Source organism: Mytilus trossulus, chromosome 9 (assembly GCF_036588685.1).
Source record: "Mytilus trossulus isolate FHL-02 chromosome 9, PNRI_Mtr1.1.1.hap1, whole genome shotgun sequence".
Lineage (NCBI taxonomy): Eukaryota > Metazoa > Mollusca > Bivalvia > Mytilida > Mytilidae > Mytilus > Mytilus trossulus.
The window spans coordinates 5,991,259-6,010,700 of NC_086381.1; the positions used below are offsets into that span (position 1 = coordinate 5,991,259).

Genomic DNA, 19,442 nt, shown 5'->3' on the forward strand with positions numbered 1-19,442 from the left:
AGTTCACATCTCTGAAACCGAAGCATTTAGAGCAAATCTGCAGTTGGTAAAATTGTTCATTAGGTCAAGATCTATCTGTCCTGAAAATTCCAGATCAATTGGAAAACTTTTTGTTTAGTGGCTGCCCCTGAATTGGTAATTGGTAAAGAAATTTTGCGGTTTTGGGTTATTTTCTTGAATACTTTTATAGATAGAGATAAACTGTAAACTGCAATAATGTTAACCATGAACAAAATGGTGAGTTGACCCTTAAGGAGTTATTGTCCTTTATAATAAATTTTAAACAATGTTTACCTAGACAAGCCAACAGAACGATGTGGGCCTCCACGTTATTCTGATGTGGAGGCCCTTACACAAATTTTAAGTTTTGTAAATTTTTACAATGTTTGTAAGTTTTGTGTTTCTTTGTCTAATATGTTCTCCTATTTATTTGTATTGTAGTCCTGTAATATTATGTTGTCATTTCAATGTTATATTTAACTTTGCCATTAAAGTTTGGCATGCCACAAAACCAGGTTCAACCCACCTTTTTTTTTCCCCTTTAAAAATGTCCTGTACCAAGTCCGGAAGATGGCCATTGCTATATTATTGTTCGTTTCTGTGTGTGTTGCATTTTAATGTTGTGTCGTTTGTTTTCTCTTATTTTTGAGATATTAAGATAAGACGTGGCACGGTACTTGTTTATCCCAAATTCATGTATTTGGTTTAGATGTTATGTTTGTTGTTCTCGAGGGATTTGTCTGATGCTTGGTCCGTTTCTGTATGTGTTGCGTTTCGGTGTTGTGTCGTTGTTCTCCTCTTATATTTAATGCGTTTCGCTCGGTTTTAGTTTGTTACCCCGATTTTGTTTTTTGTCCATGGATTTACGAGTTTTGAACAGCGATATACTACTGTAGCCTTTATTTACAAATTATTTTCAACTGTCACTTCTGGGCCAAATTAGTTGTAGATAGAGATAACTGTAAGCAGCAGGCATGTCCAGTGAAGTAAGATCTACAAACACATCACCAACACCAAAACAATTTTATCATGTGTCCTTTGTTTAATATGCACAAAGACCAAGGTGAATAAAAACAGAGCCTCTGGTTTTATCTATTTAATTATAAAATAAGATAAATACAAAAATGTGGCTATTATAAAGGTTCAGAAGTATACGATTCCCAAGTGCCAATATGATTACAATCTTTGATATACCCTGTGTAGGAGTTATTGCCATAATGTCATGACAATGTTTTACTGATTCGCAAATTATCATGAGAAATATACAAGCTACATAGAAACAGTAAAAATGATCAGCAATGCATACAGGTTTTTTTTTTTCTGTCAGATTTTACTGTAATACAATTAACAGAGCTCGACAATCACTATTCCCAGAACAAAATATTATATATCCAAAACCTACTCCAAACGCGAAAAAGCTTAAAGAAAAGTCAAAGTCAAACCTTGATGAACAATAAGACGACTTATGTTTGGAACATTTTGTTAAAGCTTGTATTACAAACCTTTCCAAAAGTCACGACGAGAAGAGGAGTATACTATCCACATTGCATATCAATATTTGTTTAGACGAGCGTTAAGCTTTTTTAGCTCACCTGGCCCACAGGGCCAAGTGAGCTTTTCTCATCATTTGGCGTCCGTCGTCGTTAACTTATACAAAAATATTCTCCTCTGAAACTAATGGACCAAATTTAACCATACTTGGCCACAATCATCATTGGGGTTTCTAGTTTGAAAAATATGTCCAGTGTCCAGTAAAATGTATATTTTGGCTTATATTATAACTCTGAAACCAAAGCATTTAGAGCAAATCTGAAATGGGGTAAAAATGTTTATCAACTAATTTTAAAGATCTATCTGCCCTGAAATTTTCAAATGAATCGGACAATCGGTTGTTGGATTGCTGCAACCGAATTGGTAATTTTGAGGAAATTTTTCCGATTTCGGTTATTATCTTGAATATTTTTATAGATAGAGATAAACTGTAAACAGCAATAATGTTCAGCAAAGTTAGATCTACACATAAGTTATCATGACCAATATACATGTAGTCTGTTGACCCTTATAATAAGGAGTTATTGCCCTTTATAGTATTTTTTTTAACCTATTTTGAGGAAATTTTTGTAATCTTTTACAAAAATCTTCTCCTCTGAAACTTTTCTCTAATTTTTGTGCTATTTTCACATTTCCTGACCGGTGTGAGAAAAATATTTCTCCTCACTAGTGAAAAATCTGTTCTCGGCAAATGATTAGTCGAAATTTGATTATGACGTCTAAATGTTTTGTTTTCTCCTGAATTTTCCTATTGTGACGTCATGAAAAAAGGCGACAATGCCTGATGACGTCGCATATAAAGAGCACAAGTGTTTGAAAATCTTTCAAAAAGAACGATAAAAAAGCATTAGAGAAACAGATTCCGACACTATAACTCGTGTATTACGATATTTCTCCACTCTCGACAGTTAAATTTCATTATTAAAAGAGCTCGGCAAGCCTCGCGCTTTAAATAATAAAATTTAACTGTCTCGAGTGGAGAAATATCGTAATACACTTGTTGCAGTGTAAGAATCTATATAACCATACTTGGCCACAATCATCATTTGGGAATCTAGTTTAAAAAATGTGAGCGGTACCGGTGATCCAGTCAATCATGCAAGATGGCCGCCATTGCTACATTGTACAAATGTAAGAATAGAACATAGGGGTAAAATGTAGATTTTGGCTTATTACTTTGAAACCAAAGCATTTAGAGCAAATCTTTCAAGGGGTTAAATTGTTTTCATCTGCCTTGAAATTTCAGATGAATTGAACAACTGATTGTTGGGTTGCTGTCCCAAAATTGGGAATTTTTAAAGAAGTTTTGCGTTTTTTTTTTGTTATTTTCTTGAATACTATTATAGATAGAGATAGACAGTAAACTGCAATAATGTTCAGTAAAGTAAGATTTACAAATAAGTTAACATGAACGAAATGGTAGTTGACCCTTAAGGAGTTTTTGCCCTTTATAGTAAATTTTTTATAATTTTCATGAATTTGGTAAATTTTGGGAAGTTTTCTCTGTAACTTATTATATAAAGGACCAAGTTCATTACATATAGACAAAATTGTGAGTAGCAAGAATGTTCAGTAAAGTAAGATCTACAAACACATTACCATCACAAAAACACAATTTCGTCATGAATCCATCTGTTTCCTTTGTTTAATATGCACATAGACCAAGGTGAGCGACACAGGCTCTTAGGAGAAACTGCTTTGAAACTTTGGTGAATTGTTTATCTTCTATATACTATTAAACGAGAAGACCTCATTTTGGGTGTCGCTTCTCTTCTTTCCACAATAAATTAATCTTCATGCCTCTGTGTCCTATATGTACAGTGCATAATCGCATTTGTCATCCATTCATATGATTATCCAGATTGAGTTATTTTGGGAGAAAACGAGAAAAAAAAGGCGTCCGGATATGTTTCCGTCATTGGACGAAATTTTAAGTCAGATTGCGTTTTCTATATACTACATTTATTATACATAAATACTACCAATAAAGTGTACTTTCTGTCGGATATCAGTCATTAGACGAAATTCAGATTAGACCACCGGCTTGCGTTTATTGTATACCTTGAAACAAATACATATACTAGGAATAAAGTGTATTTTCTGTCTGATAGATATGTGGTGTGAGTGCCAATGGGACAACTCTCCATCCAAATAACAATTCAAAAAGTAATTTAAAACCATTATAGGTTAAAGTACGGCCTTCGACACGTTGGCTCACACCGAACAACAAGCTATAAAGGGCCCCAAAATTACTAGTGTAAAACCATTCAAACGGGAAAACCAACGGTCTAATCTATATAAACAAAACGAGAAACACGTATATATTACATAAACAAACGACAACTACTGTACATCAGATTCCTGACTTAGGACAGGTGCAAACATTTGCAGCGGGATTAAACGTTTTAATGGATCCAAACCTTCTCCCTTTTTCTGAAACAATAGCATAACATCACAACATAGAAAAACACACGACAAAATGATACCATTTTCAAGTTTACTTTATACGGCGGTCACAGAGTTTATCAAAAAGAGAGTGTCTGTATAATATATCAATGACCGCCGTGGATCGATTTAATATTAAACTGAGAATTGAATTTAAAAGAAAATACACTTTATTTATAGTAATAAATGAAGCAGGACCTTTTCGGGACGTCGGGAACGGGTGTTTTTAAGATCGAAATTTCAGGATTGACCATTCCGGGATCCGAGATTTATTTTTTCGAATTTCAGGATGTCGAGATATTTAATTTATATTAAATTCGGAATCTCAAATTTCATGTTCTTAAGACCGGGATATCGGGATCAGGACCCCTCCCGGTGCGATCCCCCCTTTTATGAATGTTCATAATATACAGATAAGCGCTAAAATTATCCATGTGTCATTAAAATTAATAGAGAACTTACACAAAAAAAGGATTTCTTTTGTGAAAAAAGGAGAAGCCGGGCTAGAAAAACAATTATCCTGTCCCAAATTACCTATGACTTTTGATACCTTTTCTGAAATTCTCCAGTCATTAAGTTTTTTACAAAAAAAGAAGATGAGATATGAATGCCAATGAGACAGCACTCTGCAAGAGACCAAAGTGACACCGAAACTAACATTTAAAAGTCACATTACGGCCTTCAACAATGTGCAAAGCTGATACTGCATAGTCTAATATAAAAGGCCCTGAAATGACAATGTAAAACAATTCAAATGAAAATACTAACAGCCTTATTTATTTACAAAAATGAACGAAAAACAAATATAAAACACATAAACATACGACAACCACTGAATTACAGGCCCCTGACTTGAATGTTCATAATGAAATTAATAGAAAACAAAAAAAATAGGAATTTTGGAAATAAAGAAGGAGGGTTAAAAAACAACATTTTCCTGTCCCCAAGTACCTATTACTTCTGATACTTTTCCTGAAATTCACCTGTCAGTAACTATTTTATAAAATTCTTCCTACAACACTTTACATACTTTCAACCACGCTCTAAATGCCCGCGATTTCGCGGGTATGTTCTAGTATCTATTGATGTAAGCTTCCTTTCGTTTTTTTTTTTTTAATTTCAGATTTTAAGTTTGGGATTTATGGGGCTTTATTCATAAAAAAAGGGTGATTTTCAACACTCCGGACAATAACCCAAAAAGGCTTTCACCAATGTCCATGAAACTTTGGTGAATGTTTAAATCTATTGATGTAAGCTCCCTTTCAATTTTATAAATTTCAGATTTTAAGTTTTGGATTTATGGGGCTTTAATTATTCATAAAAAAGGGGGATTTTTAACACTTCGGACAATAACTGAAAAAGGCTTTCACTAATGTCCATGAAACTTTGGTGAATGTTTAAATCTATTGATGTAAGCTCCCTTTCAATTTTATAAATTTCAGATTTTAAGTTTTGGATTTATGGGGCTTTATTCATAAAAAAAGGGGGATTTTTAACACTTCATACAATAACTCAAAAAGGCTTTCACCAATTGCCATGAAACTTTGGTGAATTGTTTATATCTATTGATGTAACAAATAATACTTAATAAAATCTAATGAAAACATAAAACTTGTAAAATCTTTAGTTCAATTTAAAACATTAAATTTCTTGTAAAAAATAGGTTCCATGAATGTCATACGTTTGTACTTTTATTGAATGGTTGCAAGGATGAAAGCACATTAGCAGTCCCTGAGATACTAACTGTTCCCTGAGGCATATATTATTTTATGATAACATTTTTACTATCTAAGCTATGGATTAAAATCAAATACTGCTTTTGCATATAGGATGTTTTACTCTTGTTAAAATTGGTTGCAATTGAAATCATAAATGATACCTTAGCATCACAGCTTTTTTTTATAGAGTAAGGTTTCGGTGGAAGGGTTAAGCGCAATAAAAAATGTTATGAAACATAACTAGTCTACAATAGCACATAATAAGTGAACAACTGACAACATAAAAATCCTGACATGTGACTAAATATTCCTTAAATGAAAAAAATAAGGAAATCAAGTCTCCTAAACATTTATTACTATGATCATCTTGTGAATATTCTAAACAATAAAAAGGTTCAATCAATATACCCCAAGAAAATTACCTTCTTTCAAAGTACTATAAAATTTGGAAACCCATAATCATATATCACTTTCCTTATATTGCATTGAAGACTTCTATGTTATATGCCAATGTTAATGATATTTGTTTTTTTATGCTAAATATTGAAAAGCTGAACTAGGTTTAATCATCAGTGTCTTCTTCACTGTAACCACTGTCCTCATCATCAGAAAAATCCTCATTTTTATTCTCAGAAGAGGCCTCCTCAACATCAATGAAATCCTCATCCTCATCATCAATGAAATCCTCATCTCCATCATCAATGTAATCTTTATCTTTATCATCAATGAAATCCTTACTTTCATCACCTACTTCCTCATTTAGATCATTACTTTCAGTAGAGTCACTTTCACCATCTTCACTTTCCCTGTTATCTTCTTGCTTCTCCTCATTGTCATTGTAGTCTTTTTTGCCATTTTTGTACGCCCGTCGTCTTTAAGACGGGACGTATTATGGTATACCGTTGTCCGTCCGTCTGTCCGTCCGTCGTCCTTACTTCGGACAATAACTCACATAAGCTTCCTTTCCATTTTATAAATATAAAAGGTACTTGGTACTCAGAAAGTGTGTTGTGAACAAGATATAATGTATGGATGAAAAATTAAGACAACAAACTTAGTTAAATTTGCGGTAGCCTTAATAGTGCCATTTGTTTTGTGCATTTTTATTTATTATTTCGGGGGGGGGGGAGGTATTTGACAGGGCTCACTATATTTCTAGTAGATCATACAAATTCATTAAAAGACAAGTTAAAAGAGCAACGGGCGTATCATGCGCTAAAGCACAGCCCTTTATTCTTTAGGCTTTACCAAAGAATTAGAAATACAATACTTTTATTCTGCAAAATAAAGACATACATCATGTATATACATTTAAGGGTCAATTTGGTCCTAAACTGTGCGTTTTCGTTATCAAATGAAAGTGATACCAATATCATTTTTCAACTTTTAACAATACTTCACAGTCAAATTTCATTGAGAAAACGTAAACTAACAAATCATATGTTGGTTTCAGTACTGGCGTCCATTTCATTGGTCTGTCCTATGATTAATATGCGTTCACCATTATTTAATTGATTAAGAGTAACCTCCATGAATTGATCACTGTAAGCTCTCTGAAAATAGTATTTTTTAAACACGTTAATCACTTTATTACTTTTTGTAATATCAATTAAAAAAGACACTTAGTAATTAATCGGAAGACAAATCAGTTTCTGTGTGTGCTTTGCAATGTAACTGCTGTTGTTGGTTTAGCTGTAATTGAGTGTCAGTACATGATGTTGGATGTGGGGGAAAGTACGATTCTCAGAAAACTAATATTCAGGAAAACACCAGTTTTACGTTTTTAAACATAAGTGATAACTATTGTTGAAATGCACAAATTTGATTGTTGCACGATAAATATCTCTCTACTGCTGCAAACTACTCGTTGTATCACTGGTGTCATTACTTAAAATTAATACTATATGGTTCTAGAGGAAAACACATTTTATTTTATTCATTCAATGTTTCAATATGCTCAAATTGCAGGTAAACCTTTAACAAAATTTGTTGATTATAACACCCCTTTACATAGTCATACGGTATAGTAATTTTGGGGATTTCAAACAGAGACATATACATATCTTGTGAAATAGCTGTTTGTTATAACAAAGAGTAAATGACTGTATCGAACAAACAACTATTAATTAAAGAGATTTTTTGTCCACTAATGTATGGTGTTTGAATTCCATCTCAATTTGAATTTTCATATAAGTTATTTAATTTTTATTTGATCGATAAATGTAAACTTTTTTGATAGACAGGAGACGTTAATTATAAAGAAATAAGATTATTTTTAGTTGGATGTGCATTGCAGTAAAATTTCAAGAAATGCTACTCTATTTAATCACTTGAAATATAACGATTAATGAGCATACCCTTTTGATCCTAGTTGCTGGTCTCTCTGTGCTTTTTTGAAAACGTGGCTTCCAAATGGTTGGTTTTGAACAGACATTAACTACAAAGAGTTTCACAAAGTAATTTATAATTTGAAGTAAATTTATTCATGCTTTTTAAAGGATATAAAGGTATATGAAATAACATTAGATATTTTGCTTGATCAATTATAACTTTCTAGCTTACTGTTTTGTCTGGGCATCAACACAAGTGTTAAAGTAACATAGTCACACTCACAGCTAAATACTGCTCCCAGTTAGGCTTCTTTCGTGTGTATTTACACAGAATCATATCTTACTGTAGACAACATTTCTATCCGTTGACTATTGTTTTTTTATTGCGTTTTTTTTTTAGATATACTGACCATGGTTAGCAAAAGCCAAAGTGCTACACAGAACACAATATATATACTTTTGTTTGTACGAGAAACTAAGCGGTTTACCTGTTTTTAAAAATGTAGATCTAAGTGCAAACATTGCTACAAATATCACTATTAATGATCCACATGCCATCATATACCATTGAAGATACTTGATTTCTTTTGCCCCTGAAATATATTTTCATCAGAAAATAGAAAGGAGTAGGTCCGGTAAGACCACTTTTTGGCCCAAAAATATAACAGTTTTTGCACAATTGTTAAAATGTAAACTTTTAATTATTTATTGGACAGTTGAATGATTCTGCTACATACATATTGGCTGTTTTTGACAGTACAGTGCACATATATCGGGGTGTAGCACCATAAAGTCATGCTAAATTACTGAAATCTTCAAAATTCTATCATTTTAGTTAAATTTTAGACGGTTTCCGTGTAAAACGAAGGTAGCCGCATTCGTGTTCATCCTTTATATTGAAATGCAAGTTGTATTTTATGATAATACATAACATATATAAAGGTTATGGATGAACACGAATGCGGCCACTTTCATTTTTGACAAAATCCATCTAAAAAATGACGTTTTTTTGCATATTTGAGAGATTTTTCATATTTGAGCTTGAATCGGATCGTTTTTAATGACTAAATTAGTTAAAATCTTTCACAAAAACTAATTGAATCAAGTGAAATAGACATTTAAGTGTTTTAAAAAAAGGGGTCAAAACCTTTTGTCAGATGAAACTGAAATTTGAGGCCAAAATGAGTCCTTACCGGACCTACTCCTTCACGAAAGAGAGCAAAACGATGTGCAGATTTTCAAGGAACCACCCTCGTTTGTTCATAACTATTGAGTCGCATACACATCGAGTGTTGCTACTTCAATTTTGTGAGAAATCACTACCAGAATCAAATTCTTATTTTAGAAATAGCTGGTTTTAACATTAGCGGTACCAATTTTTCTGAACCAGATGCGCATTTCGACAATACATGTCTCTTCAGTGATGCTCGTGGACAAAATATATAATACAACCATTGTTTCCTCCTATTAGACTTTGTTTTATTTTTCATATTTCAAAAAACATGTGCAGATTAATCAGTTTGAAATTAAAATAAGGGATTGTAATGGTTGCCTTTTCAGCGATTTTATTTTATTATTGAAGTTTTTAATTGAGAAGCATTTCCTACCAAAGTTGATTAAATTCACGACATTCAAATCAAAACAATAACCTCCTCAGTGTAAAGTCAGCAGTTTTTGTAAGTTGGATATTATATAAGTTGTTCAAGGACTGAACTTTGTCGATTAGTAGTAATGAGAGTACTGAAACTTTCAGAATTAAAGGTAGGTACTGTGGATTCATTATCATAATGGGAAATTTAAAATCATCGCGTTTGACATAAATTTTGGTATTCAACCTACCATCAGTAGTAATTTTGAGAAAAAGGTATAAATATGAAGCAGATTTATCTGTGTCGGTAGTATGTTTAATTTCAAGTTCACTTGGATATATTAAACGCGAGTGATCACTGAATCTATTATTATTAAGAGACAGTACATCATGAACATACCGAAAGGTGAAATTAAAAGATTGGGCTAATTTCTTTTCTTCGTCCTGTACAAGCCCCACTTTGTCGTATAATGGTTTACTTTTGAAAAATGTGACCTGTATGGAGAGTTGTTTCACTGGCACTCATATACCAATTAACTTATATCTATCACCAATTAGTTCAACATATCTTTATGTTAAAGTTTTCCTTCATCCTTACAAACCAAATCAGTTTTACCCAATCTTTTTCTAGATGTATCTATACTATTAAACGAGAAGACCTCATTTTTGGTGTCGCTTCTCTTCTTTCCACAATAAATTAATCAACACGCCTCTGTGTCCTATAGGTACAGTGCATAGTGGCATTTGTCATCCATTCATATGATTATTCAGATTGAGTTATTTTTGGAGAAAAACGAGAAAAAAGGCATCCGGATATTGTTCCGTCATTGGACGAAATTTTAAGTAAGATTAGACTTCCGGTTTGCGTTTTTCTGTATACTTTGAACATACATATACAAAGAATAAAGTGTATTTTCAAAATTCTATCTGCTATCATTTTCTTTTAAGTTAACTATCCACGGCAGTCACAGAGTTTATTAAATAGAGAGGGTCTGTATACTTTTCTGTATACTTTGAACATACATATACACAGAATAAAGTGTATTTTCAAAATTCTATCTGCTATCATTTTCAAGTTAACTATCCACGGCATTCACAGAGTTTATTAAATAGAGAGGGTCTGTATACTTTATCAATGACCACTATGGATCGATTTGTAAACTTCGAATTGAAAGTAAATACACTATATTTATATAGTAATGAATGCTCATAATATACAGATAAGCGCTACAATTATTCATGTGAACTTTTGATACCTTTTCTGAAAATTTTACAAAATTCATTGATTACAAAAAAAAAAGAAGATGTGGTATGATTGCCATGTTGAGACAACTCTCCCCAAGAGACCAATATGACACAGATATTTAAAACAACTATAGACTACCGTACGACCTTCAACAACGAGCAAAGCCCATACCGCATACTCAGTTTTAAAAGGCCCCGAACTGACAATGTAAAACAATTCAAACCAGAAAACAAGCGGCCTTATTTATGTACAAAAAAATGAACGAAAAACAAATATGTAACACATAAACAAACAACAACCACTGAATTACAGGCTCCTTACTTGAATGTTCATAACATACTAAATGTATGTTCATATTGAAATTGATAGAGAACCAAAAAATGGGAAAATTGGAAATAAAGGAGGAGGGATAAAAAAAAAAAAGCATTTTCCTGTCCCCAATAACCTATGACTTATGATACTTTTGCTGAAATTTTCCAGTCATTCAATATTTTACAAAATTCTTCCAACAACACTTTACATACTTTAAACTACGCTCTGAATGCCCGCGATTTCGCGGGTGTGTTCTAGTATTGTAATAAATAAACACTTAACATTAGTCAGAGATTTTTTCATACAATTGAATTATTTTCGTCATTGAAATTTTATTCGTTTTTTCGACCGCCAGCGGAAACCCTGAATGTAAGAAAACAACATACATGTACTTTCTGGTTGTTTTTCTAGGTTGAATGACCACAACCATTTTATAGACTGATCACTAAGATATATACAAGGTCATCCATAAAAGATGCTGTCATATTGTAAAATATATAAATTTTGGGTTTGTGTGTGCTGCTGACAAACATCTTTGTAAAATAGGAATGTTGAGATGTTTAATCTTAGCGGAGGGTTCAATGGTTACTCTAATAGCAGTTTTGATTATTATATATTTTGATTCTTATATTACTATAATAAGAACATTAAAAAGAGAAGTAATATGCATCTTGAAGACGAAGGTTTAGCACCACAGCGACAAGACGGATCTGAAATGATATTTACTCTGTAAAGATCATAAATCAAAAGTTGGATGAAATTATTGTTAAGTTTACGATTTACAAATTAATAATGTTTAGGTACTTTTGCTTTGAAATTGAATTATGTAACTTGCACAATTTGATAAATATCAAGTTACTGCTTACTTTTCTCTGTTGCTTCTGTTTCAACGATCCCTGAATGATCTTTCTTTCCTGTAAACATTCAAATTGTATAAATACCTCTATATTCATTATTTGAAAAATATGATACGCACATATGAACACATGTATAATATAAGGTTTGTAAGAGATAGAAAATTATCACAGACCGTTTCTATTTAGACTTGCTTAAGTAAATTGAGGATGAGAATAGAAACAAAAAAACAGGACGTTCACGTTCATGGCTATCAATATTCATATCCTAGACATTTGGATTGTCTGGGATTTTTAACTTGTTATAAAGCATTGGTGTAAGTGTAAAACCGTTATTTCAGTATTGAAAATCGTTCTAATATATACGGAGAATTTTACAAAAGATGTGTTGTACATACACCGTATTACAGAATATCAGATCTAAACTGTGTTACATCAATTAATGATCAACTTCGTTAATTTATACTGATATCTTTTAGGTAGATGATTTGATTTTCATTTGTCACCTTTATTCCAAAATATAATTAGTTTTCATTTGTGAATGTTGATATTGATATTTGCTGTATTACGGGGCATAACCTGTCGTACTCATCTCTATCGAATTTATCATAACTTTCAAATTCGATCAAGTACTGTACGGAAACATAATTTAGAAATACTAAAATTCTGTAAAAATAAAATACTGTATTGAAACTTCATAACGATGGTAATACATAGGTTGTGAAAACCATTGTATCTTCATGTTGAACGATTTGTTAGAGATGCGAGTCAGCCGTTTTTCTTACAATACCTCAAGACGAATTTTTGAAAAATGTCAACTTTTAAATGATTTATTTTCATACTTGTTGGAAATTAATGCTCACCACGAGGTAGTAACTGCACTGTACACATAGCATAACCAAACTCATTGTGCATTTCGATTGTATAATTTCCGATGTCTTCATCCCTGACTTCTGTTATGTTAATTATTATTTCATATCCACTGACAGTCACGTTGAATATGTCCATCGAAATGTTTTTACTGGAAACAGAAAGATTTTTATCAAATTTAAGTTCAACATATCCCTTCCTAACAGATATATTATAATATTTCGACCTGCTGTAGAAATTCGTAGCAATAGTGATTTTAGATCCAATAATACTACGCTGGATTCTTTTGTCCTGAATGCACAATGGTAGATCTGAAATGGAAAACGGGAATTTCTGTTTATCTTTAATGCTGCAATCTTTTTCGCAATTATTCTTATCATGTAACAAAAATGCTCAGGTTTTGAAATGTGTGATAAACAACATGATAAAACAAATTAAGACTACTTTTACTTTTCCTTGCAAGCTAAACAGTTAGACAGTTAGACGCCATCACAAGTTGGTTGACCGTTATGGAATAACCGTTTCACAAATGATATCGGATATGTTCCTTACGTCGTAACTACAATTCCCTTCCCTTTCATGAATTTGACCTACCGAATGAGACTATTTACCGGATTTGTAATCACATAAGCAACACGACGGGTGCCGCATGTGGAGCAGGATCTGCTTACCCTTCCGGAGCACCTGAGATCACCCCTAGTTTTTAGTGGGGTTCGTGTTGTTTATTCTTTAGTTTTCTATGTTGTGTCATGTGTACTATTGTTTTTCTGTTTGTCTTTTTCATTTTTAGCCATGGCGTTGTCAGTTTGTTTTAGATTTGTGAGTTTGACTGTCACTTTGGTATCTTTCGTCCCTCTTTTAAACTGTTTTAATAAAGGATTAAACGTTGACAGGAGAGTATTTTTAAAACAAAATGGTAAACATAAAAATATTCTACACAATACGTCAGGCTCCATTGTGATAAACTATGTTTAAACTTAACCTTAAATATTTAAATAGAACAATGACCCTTCTCCTGACTTGGGATAGGCATACCATCTATTTCTAAGAACACAAATATATAACTAAAGAAGATTGAATTGAAAAGTAAAACTAGAGACCTTTGAAAAATCGGAACATAAAATGATAAAAGTATTATTCATGTGTCCAATCATCTTTTTGGAATTTTGGGTCCTCAATGCTCTTCAACTTTGTATATGTATGGCTTTTAACTGTTTTGATCTGAGCGTCACTGATGAGTCTTATGTAGCTGAAACGCGCGTCTGACGTATTAAATTATAATCCTGGTACCTTTGATAACTATTTACACCACTGGGTCGATGCCAATGATGGTGGACGTTTCGTCCCCGAGGGTATCACCAGCCCAGTAGTCAGCACTTCGGTGTTGACATGAATATCAATTATATGGTCATTTTTATAATTTCCTGTTTACAAAACGTTGATTTTTTCGAAAAACTCAATGCTCTTCAACTTTGTATATGTTTGGCTTTTTAACTGTTTTGATCTGAGCGTCACTGATGTGTCTTATGTAGACGAAACGCGCGTCTGGCGTATTGGAATATAAATCTGGTACGTTTGATAACTACTATCACATTCGTAGTTTTTAGGGGATAGGAAAAGGTGATCCCAAAATTGTAATCTCAATTAATTTCCTTTACACTAAAACGATTGAGAAGGTAAACGTCTATTAATTGTGTGCCAAAATCTTGTTGAAATTCATCGTTGCATTTATGTGTAGGATATATTGAATATGACAAGTGTTAGGCTAGCCCTGGAAACAATCGAAACCATTAGCATGTATGTGAGTTTGTGCACATGTTCACAATATTAATATTTAATTCTGCTAAAATTCGAAGTAGAAAATATTTTAGATTATATTACAGTGTAATGGTATAGCATGAATGTATATTATTTTTTAAATTTATAGAAGAATTTGAAAACTATGATGAAAGTCTAGTATAAGATATGTAATTCTTTAATTTTGCAAACAAAATGAGGTAGTTTTATTTTCGCTAAAAAAGCCTGGATCACTAATTATCTAAATACCTTGAAAATTAGATACTATAATGAATGGGTATACATTGTAAAATTTAGAATATTAGAATACTCTTTAAAAAATATGACTGACAGTCATAAATTAAAAAAAATAATTATGAACAAAATTCATATATGTTTTCATCAAAACCTTCTATATTCTGTTTTTGAATAATTATTACAGTTAAACAATTGGTTAAACCGTGTTATTTCTGATGACAGCTTCACACGTTTCAGGAATATTCAACAGGTCAGTGACAATTACGGAATTTTGAAAACATTCAAATTCTTTTAATGAGATTAAAAATTCCTTTTTAATCACTAAATCGATAACTGAAATACCAAATACAACAAGTAGTACATGTGATATAATTATGTACAACGTCAGTCAAGGAATTTTAAAGATGTTTATGTACACGCTTGTTGCAATTGTCCAAGTACTAATGCACAGCGCGAAGTTTGGTGGGACATTTTAAGTGACAATTTTCCAGTGCAGCTTTACTGTGAGTTAAGCATGTATGATGACGAAATTCTGTTTCAAGTGTTACTCGGTCGAAAACCACTGACATTTTTTCAAGTATAGATGAATCGGTTCAATTTTTTAAGCTTTGTCATGCACATGTTATCCAGTGTGTAGCAGAATATAGTCGATCTCTTAGACAATGTTGGTAGATGTGTCAATACATGATATGTCACTGCATTTACACATTAAATATTTTTTTTTTGTGGACTATTTACATATCATCTTTTGTGTATTTACCTTATACTAATAATTTGTTGTAATTATGTTGTAATGTGTGCTTTTATTCATTAATTGTATGTTCATTGAATCTCATTTATGAGGAATTAATAATATGAATGAATGTTTATAGGTGCAAATTTCACGGTTTTAATAATAATCATTGTATACTGTAGTGTTTATATCAGTATTACAAATTATGGAACGAATACAATAAGACGAATTGACATAAGAAAATAAGGTTAAAACGTAACGTTGGCTCCTTCCCTAAGACTAATAAATAAAAAATTATCATCGAGTCAAAAAAAACTATATCTAATGAACAACTTAAGTAATATATTTTTGCTGATTCATTACCTTTGTAAACATTATTGTGAACAGGGGTATATTTAGGTCAAACCAGAGATGTCATGTTAATGACATATTCAGTGTGCTGCATCGTCGCAGTTTATACCAAGGAACTGTGTATAAAAGATATTTCCCGTCTTCGTCAAATAATTCCTTTCATGAATCCGCAATCGTTTATTCAAATAAATTTAAAAAAATTGGATCAAATTTTTATTGCGTGTCGCCAGCAGCTATAACTTTATAAAAGAGGGACGAAAGATACCAAAGGGACAGTCAAACTCGTAAATCTAAATCAAACTGACAACGCCATGGCTAAAAATGAAAAGACAAACAGAAAAACAATAGTACACATGACACAACATAGAAAACTAAAGAATAAACAACACGAACCCCACCAAAAACTAGGGGTGATCTCATGTGCTCCGGAGGGGTAAGCAGATCCTGTTCCACATGCGGCACCCGTCGTGTTGCTTATGTGATTACAAATCCGGTAAAAAGTCTAATTCGGTAGGTCAAATTCATGACGAAATCTATACGAAAGCAGACAAGCGTGTTCAATCAGAAACGTGAACCAAAGCCCGATGATAATATTTTTTTATCATATTTTTGAAAAAAAAACACCCTGATTTAAACTACATTGTGACAAATTATAAAGAAAAAGTCTACGGTTTTTATTTTAGACTCTCCTTTCTATCTTATTACATTGAACCCGATGGTATATCTTGTTATAGAACAATTATCATTTATGCAGGTAGACACATCTAACAGGAGAAACTCGCGATCAAACGTATATGTTGCAGCACCATTCTCTTGACTAAAAGTAATTGATTGGTTCCTTATATTTTAAAATGATCGGTTATTTCGCATAAATAATGAATTCCATCGATATATTTGTAACAGTTGTCTCCTATACCCGTAGTCAATCCCTAAACTATAAACAATCAATCATTTGCTTCCTGCAGATTATGTATTTACTTAATTAATTAAGTCTTTCCACTTTTCTGTGGAAAGACTTATTGTTTTTCTTCTAATTATTTTTTTTTCCGCCGCATCTTGAATTTTTTGTTTCGCAATATGTCACTTAGATATTTTTTATATAGTATCGTACAGTGTATGCGATTTTAATTTCACACTGCTAAGACGAACAATATGTTTTGTAAGAGTTAGCTCCTTATTCACTGTTTATTAAGTGAGTGCATCTCCTTCGTAACTAAAAAAGATATCGACAAATTTCTTTTTATAAAGTGTTTGTTACATCTTCAGGAATGTTTGGCTTATTTGGATCGAAGCGATTCGATGAAATTTTGTAAGAGTTGTCTACCTTTACAAAATAAATTTGTCGGTATGTTTTTTTAACCAGTAAACCGTTATCCGTATAACCCTGGGATGTTTTTATTTGAGGTCCCTACATCCTAACTTAGAAATTGAGGTCAAGGTCAAAGATTAAGGTCAAGTTCTCAATGTTGACTTTTTCTTCTTTTCGCATTTTCTCCCACACCTTAAAAGATATATATATAAAAGAACAAATGCAAAATGTCTGCATTATTGTAATGAACATATGATACATTTGGTCTGATATCATTTAATGGCATCTTATAGGAGTGAGTGCCCCTGAAATGTCTTAATATAAGGTTATTTGATTATAACTTAACTATTAACATTATAAAGCCATTTTACATTGTACAAAAGGTTAGATGACATATGACCTTGAACAATGGCTACCGGAAGTGACATTGGGAAACCGAAAGTTGCCTTTTTTGCAATGTTTTCATCAAAATGTACTCATAATTCATATATTTGTCATACTGATATATAAAGGTATCACTAAAGACTAGAAATGACTTCTGACAAACCGGAAGTGGCAAATTATCTCCCGTTCTACATACAAAAGTACAAAGAAACTATACATTTTTAGAAACAGTATGAAAGAAGCTATCATATTTGACCGGAAGCTACATACATTGCACCGGAAGTAGCAAAGTATCTCCTTAAGTTCACTCAAAAGTATAATTTGAGACACGTGGTGTAGTGGTTAGTGCATCGGACTACTAACACAAAGGTTCCTGGTTCGATTGCCGCTTGGGATGACAATTTCTGGAACATAATTTTCGGCTCTCCCTTGACACCATTTGCGAGTATGGTCTTAAGGAAACGATGATAGTCCGTCGGACGGGGACGATAAATGGCTGACCCGTGTTAAAAGAGAGTCATATCTCTTGCACGTTAGAGACACCCTTGTAGATTTCGAAAAAGAGTACGCTAATGCCGCTACAAGGCAGCACTCGCACCCGCAAAGTGGAAAGGGATTAATATAAGTTGTAAAACTTGTTTCCCAATCCACTATAAATAAATATGTTTAAACTAAAAGTATAATTAAACCATTTCTTATTGAATCAGCATAAAGAAACTATCTTCTGGTCAAAATTTCTTTGGTGTGGAAAGACTTTCAATTGTTCTCTGAACAATTGGTTTTTAATTGTTATTAATGTTTTTCAAATGTGGAGGTTATAAGCTCAGGATGACCTAATTTTAAAAGCATCTTTTTGGCTGTCGAAGTTTCAATCAAATAATATTGAATAATAATAAAAAAAAAATAATCTTACAATGTAAAATAATCACTACATAAAAAGACCTTCGATTGTAGTTATAAATAGATGGCTTTCATCAGGTTCGGTTTTGTCTTAGGGTTCTTTTGTTTGGGGAATTAATCAATCATGCTCCTTTTTATGAAATGAAACAAATAACATACGGACAATACGTGTGTTTGATAAAAATCTTCTGTTGATATTAGAGCATAGACATTTATCCGCCAGCCTGAATATGATGGTATGAAGCATACATTTCAAATTAATAAGTAATACCTTCTATATTATGTTTCTCAATTGATGTAGTTCTATTTATTGGCTGCTTCCTACCATTAATGAAAATTTGTGCCATACAGATGTACCTCTCTTTTCTGATGTATGTTACTAATCCACTGATGTTTAGGCAAATCATTGGTTGACTAGATTTTAACATTTCGGAACGTTTTATTATGTCACTTTTAATAAACCGATTGTGTTCATCAAATAATGTGCGCTGTTCCAAATTGAAATTGGTAGCATTAATATTTGTCCCATTCACTGCACAACAAATTTTTCCGTCATCTTCCTTTATAAGAACATTTGGAATATCTAAAATGTATCAAAAGGGATTACAGATCTTATAAAATACCAGGAGGCATAATCAGGATAGACACCGCGGGGGAGAAATAAAAGAGCTATTTAGAAAAAGAAATTTCTTATTAAAATGTCTACGGATACACATGCCATGAAGCTGTCTTTATTTATCTTTATTCCTATATACTATTTTACCTAATGAATCACACAATATCAAAAATGTAGTGGATTAAAAAACTCTATTTTTGC

General features: G+C 32.3%; 1 protein-coding gene across 1 annotated transcript; it reads right to left on the reverse strand.

Annotated features, from left to right (window-relative positions):
- Positions 1-12,045: 12,045 nt before the first annotated feature.
- Positions 12,046-19,053, reverse strand: LOC134683656 (uncharacterized). The gene is made up of 3 exons (XM_063542969.1): positions 18,897-19,053; positions 12,908-13,225; positions 12,046-12,104 (listed from the first exon to the last, which is right to left on the reverse strand). The coding sequence occupies exons 1-3, from the start codon at positions 19,051-19,053 to the stop codon at positions 12,046-12,048; spliced, it is 534 nt and encodes a 177-aa protein (XP_063399039.1).
- Between the last annotated feature and the right edge of the window lie 389 nt (positions 19,054-19,442).

Excerpts from the sequence above, each read along its gene's own strand:
- LOC134683656 (XM_063542969.1), bottom strand. The coding sequence starts at position 19,053 with ATGTTAAAATCTAGTCAACCAATGATTTGCCTAAACATCAGTGGATTA. Across the intron at positions 13,226-18,896 it reads TGAGAAACATAATATAGAAG|ATCTACCATTGTGCATTCAG; the intron begins GTATTACTTATT and ends TTTCCATTTCAG. Across the intron at positions 12,105-12,907 it reads AGTGCAGTTACTACCTCGTG|GAAAGAAAGATCATTCAGGG; the intron begins GTGAGCATTAAT and ends GAATGTTTACAG.